The following is a 3,963-nucleotide window of genomic DNA, read 5'->3' on the forward strand; positions in this document are numbered from 1 at the left end:
ATACGTAACATATCATTTTATTCTTTTGGAAGTTAAGATTTCTTGAAACTCCCTCGAATGAGCTTGCTACGTTATTCGTTATTTATTTCGTAACATATGGTATCAACTCGAGCAACAAAACTCAGGAGCATATACCAGCAATGTTGCGATAGATAGAGATCTATATACATCATGACGATGTCAAACAATACGACAACGTTGTTGTATCATTTCAGCATGCCAACACATATTTGATCATATTAATAGTCAGATCAACCTATATGGCATATAGACTAAGTACATGCAATTGATCACAATCGGCCAAGTGATATATATGCAAATCGAGCATGGATAAGTAATTTGTAACCAAGCGATGATGATCACCAAAATTGCCTCGAGAGTTTTTGGAGTTTACAGTAAGCACGAAAAACATACCATAGACGATTCACTAAAACGTCGAAGCTATAGCTGCCTCTATATATGAAGATCTAGCAAAACCACACCAGAAACAATAGGTACCTACAGTACGAGTCCCATACCAGATGTGAACAAGAAATTGCAAGGGAACAAACTATGGCTCTTATTTGTTTACCTGTCGCATGATGCACTCAGAGTTGTACCTCTCGATCGTATATCCAGCTAAATGGAATTCTTGGTCCTTGCTTGGCCCGCCCTTGAGCTCTTTCCTCTAACCGTCTGATTCTTGGAGGCAATCCACAGACATAATCCTGAGCCTTTTGCCCTTCTGAAGATAGTCCAGTTAGCTTTGTCACGTTCCATCTGTTGACCAAATGCTCTAGAATGTCGGCATAGTCTCTAGCCGTGTAGACATCAAGCCGCTGAGCAACAGCTGAAAAGTGATCAAAAAGATTATCATCACGTCCATCATACATCAAGTGGGCTGGCATTGAGATTTTCTTCCTCATCATGTCAGCAAAAGCCAGCACTGTTCCATCAGGGTCGATCTCAAACAGCTTTTCAACTATTTTGGTGTATGCAATTTCATGACGCCTCTCGTCCGCGGCAATTGTACCACATATTTGAGCCAGCTTCAAGTCACCACGGTCCTTCGCGTGTCTTGCTGTGTTACCATGAGAAATGAAAGTGGCCCTTTCTTGGAATGATGTATAGATAAATCCAAGGTAAGGATTGTTTTCTGTCCGAGGATCCTGAAAATATTCAAGGACAATCGATAGAATGAGTCTAAAATTTCAAATTTTTATAAACAGCTTATTTGGCAAGAATCTCACCATTCCCGACCCTATCAAGTACTGGATCGTCTTCTCAATTTGTCTCATGTCTACTCGTCCCGACAGATAGAGATATTTGTTTAGGAGGTCTCCATGCCTGTTCTCTTCAGCAGTCCATGCTCTAGTCCAAGTTGCCCAGGGAGTAGGACTAGCCCCAGTTTCATCTCGCACCCCATCCAATGTATTAAGCATTGTCTGGTACGTTGGAAGGGCTTCTTCTGTGATCATATCGCCAACTAGAACGACAAAATAATCGTCAGGAAGTTCCTTTGCTCTCTCCCGTAGTTCCTTGACATGATCGTGAAATTCATCAGAAGCAGGATCTGGCAGGAAATCCTGCGGTTGCCAGCATTTTTCAACTGGCTTCAGGTGAACTAATATGTTTTCTTCAGCCCAGTCCTCCATCACCTTAAAGATCTCAATCTTTTGAGGTGGCATAGAATGTGTTACTTGAACGTGAACCTCATGTGGAGGACTAAATGGCTTCTTGAGAGTCTCAACCTCCCTGCAACAGAATTCGACAAAAAAAAAAAAGGGAAAATTTTAGACTGCAGAACAATCATTCAAGCATAGCAGGGAACTTCTAAGCAATTCATAGGTAATCGTATCCAGAAATGCTAGTATCCATGTTGGACAGTAGACTCCTCAAAAGTAGACCAACATACTCTAATGTCCTATTATAATCGCTTTACTATTTAAAAGTTACACATAAGCAAAATAAAATGAAATGCAAATCGAACTCCTTATTAACGGATAAGCATATTACATCATTAAAGGCCATCTTACAGAATCGAAATGCAAATGTATCCCAATTATAATATCAGAGACAACAAAGTTACGATTGGCAATCAAAATCAAGAGAATTAGCATTTTGACGTTATCTACTGAAGCTGTTAATGGAATGTCTAAATCTATCTTAAGTATTTCTGTGGATAACTTACTCTATAATAGATGGATGAATAGAGAGAAACAAAGAGTATCAATGCGTAAACAGGCAGTAGGAAACTAAGTTTACGAGAAGAAACTAGGAAGAGATATCCGAAAAATCATTTTTCCAGATTGAAAACACTTATCGATATTACAATTGGTTACATTATTTGAGTTATCTAAACATCCAAAACAATCATATATTATGCCATGGCCGGCTCTCTTCAACCCCAAAGATGCGCATCCTAAACGGCAAGGTATCAATAAAATAATTCACGTCAAGAAAATAATAAGACAATTCAAGGTATACGTGCTATACCTTACAGAAAATGGGATGATCATACATATAAAGGAGTGACAATGTAAACAATAACACACAAAACACGGTAATCACGATAGAAAACTTTGTCACAAAAACTCAACAAATTTGAAGAATTAAATTTCAATGTTCATTTGATTGTTGAAAGACTCAAGCAGTTGTTATCAACTAGAAAAAAGAAAAAAATAAAAATTAAACCAAAGTACCAACAACAAATTATACCAAACATTTTCTTATAATGATCTGATGACCATATGTTATCAGATTATCATTAATCTCTTCTCATCAGTTTACAGAAAGGACGGATTTGATAATCACAAAAAATGTACATTAGCACAAACTAAAGAATACCTTACATACCTTAATCTATGTATAAGCCAAAAAAAAAGAAAAGTTTAATTTCTTATCTTTTTTCTTTTGGGGATGGGTGGCTGTATATAAAATTTACAAAGATTAACTAAACTAATAGCATGCATCCATTTGAAGATGTAACTTCATGAACCACAGGCACAAATTAACCAAAACAAAAACCGAATTATAAAAAATAAAAAGTTCGAAAGGCAAGCGTAAAACATAATCTTCAAAAAGAACAAGATAATAGAGCAGAAAACAATTGTATTATCTAAACAATGCGTTGAATATGAGTTAAAAGACAAGAAACTGCAAAAATCAGAGATAAAAACAAAAAACCCAGATAAAGAAAAAGCAGAAAAACAATAATTTGCATTAAAGATCCAAGCTTTATAGAGAAAGACTAATAAAAAAAAGGCCTAAAGGATTTAAATAATTATAAAAAAGGAAGTAAGAAAGGAAGGCTTATTACTTGGAGCCAGAGCGAAGAGTAGAAGCCATGAAAAACTTGGGAGATCTGTGGCTGACAACAAGTGGTAGAGCAAATGAAGGGCATTTTTGGGATTGAAAGTTGATTGCATTCAATTTCAAAGCCATTTTTTTCCAGCTTGATTTCAATGTAATCTTCTGTTTTCTGCTTTAATTTTCAGGTTTTGTTTCCTCCACAGAAGTGGTGGCTGCAAAATATGTGAGAGAGAAAAGGAGAGAGATGAGAAATTGTGGGACAGGGAAGCCAGTTGGAGTTGTTTGAAGAAAAGGATTTAGCTTGGGAGCGAGAGAGCGTGTATATATATTGATGTTTTAAAAACGAACTCGACCACGAACTCTGCGTGATTAGTGATTTTACCGTCATATAAACTGATGATATCATGATAACAATGTTTATAACCATCGTCGATTTCAGTGACGATCACGGACATTTGGAATTAGTAAGTCACAATTAAATTATTAAAAAGTTATAAAAAAATTATTTAGAATTAAGCTAAATGACAACATTGTTTAACACATCTTTCACAATCGAGATGTGGGTCCCATATGAATAAAATAATGCCGACCTCCCCATATGAGTGAATGTGTCAACCGATATGTCAAGTTTTGTGGTCCTGTAGCATGACCCAATTATATATTCTACAAAAA

General features: G+C 36.3%; 1 protein-coding gene across 1 annotated transcript; it reads right to left on the reverse strand.

Annotated features, from left to right (window-relative positions):
- Nucleotides 1-296: 296 nt before the first annotated feature.
- On the reverse strand, nt 297-3,517 carry LOC111393581 (stearoyl-[acyl-carrier-protein] 9-desaturase, chloroplastic). Its single transcript, XM_023019187.1, has 3 exons — nt 3,299-3,517; nt 1,230-1,734; nt 297-1,148 (listed from the first exon to the last, which is right to left on the reverse strand). The coding sequence occupies exons 1-3, from the start codon at nt 3,421-3,423 to the stop codon at nt 588-590; spliced, it is 1,191 nt and encodes a 396-aa protein (XP_022874955.1). The 5' UTR covers nt 3,424-3,517; the 3' UTR covers nt 297-587.
- Between the last annotated feature and the right edge of the window lie 446 nt (nt 3,518-3,963).

This window comes from Olea europaea, chromosome 4 (genome assembly GCF_002742605.1).
Source record: "Olea europaea var. sylvestris chromosome 4, O_europaea_v1, whole genome shotgun sequence".
Classification (NCBI taxonomy): Eukaryota; Viridiplantae; Streptophyta; class Magnoliopsida; order Lamiales; family Oleaceae; genus Olea; species Olea europaea.

Bases quoted from the DNA above. Each gene is read 5' to 3' on its own strand.
- LOC111393581 (XM_023019187.1), bottom strand. From the start codon at position 3,423: ATGGCTTTGAAATTGAATGCAATCAACTTTCAATCCCAAAAATGCCCT. The intron at 1,735-3,298 runs GTAATAAGCCTT...ATTCTGTTGCAG, and splicing joins ACTCTTCGCTCTGGCTCCAA to GGAGGTTGAGACTCTCAAGA. The intron at 1,149-1,229 runs GTGAGATTCTTG...GAATATTTTCAG, and splicing joins ACTTGATAGGGTCGGGAATG to GATCCTCGGACAGAAAACAA.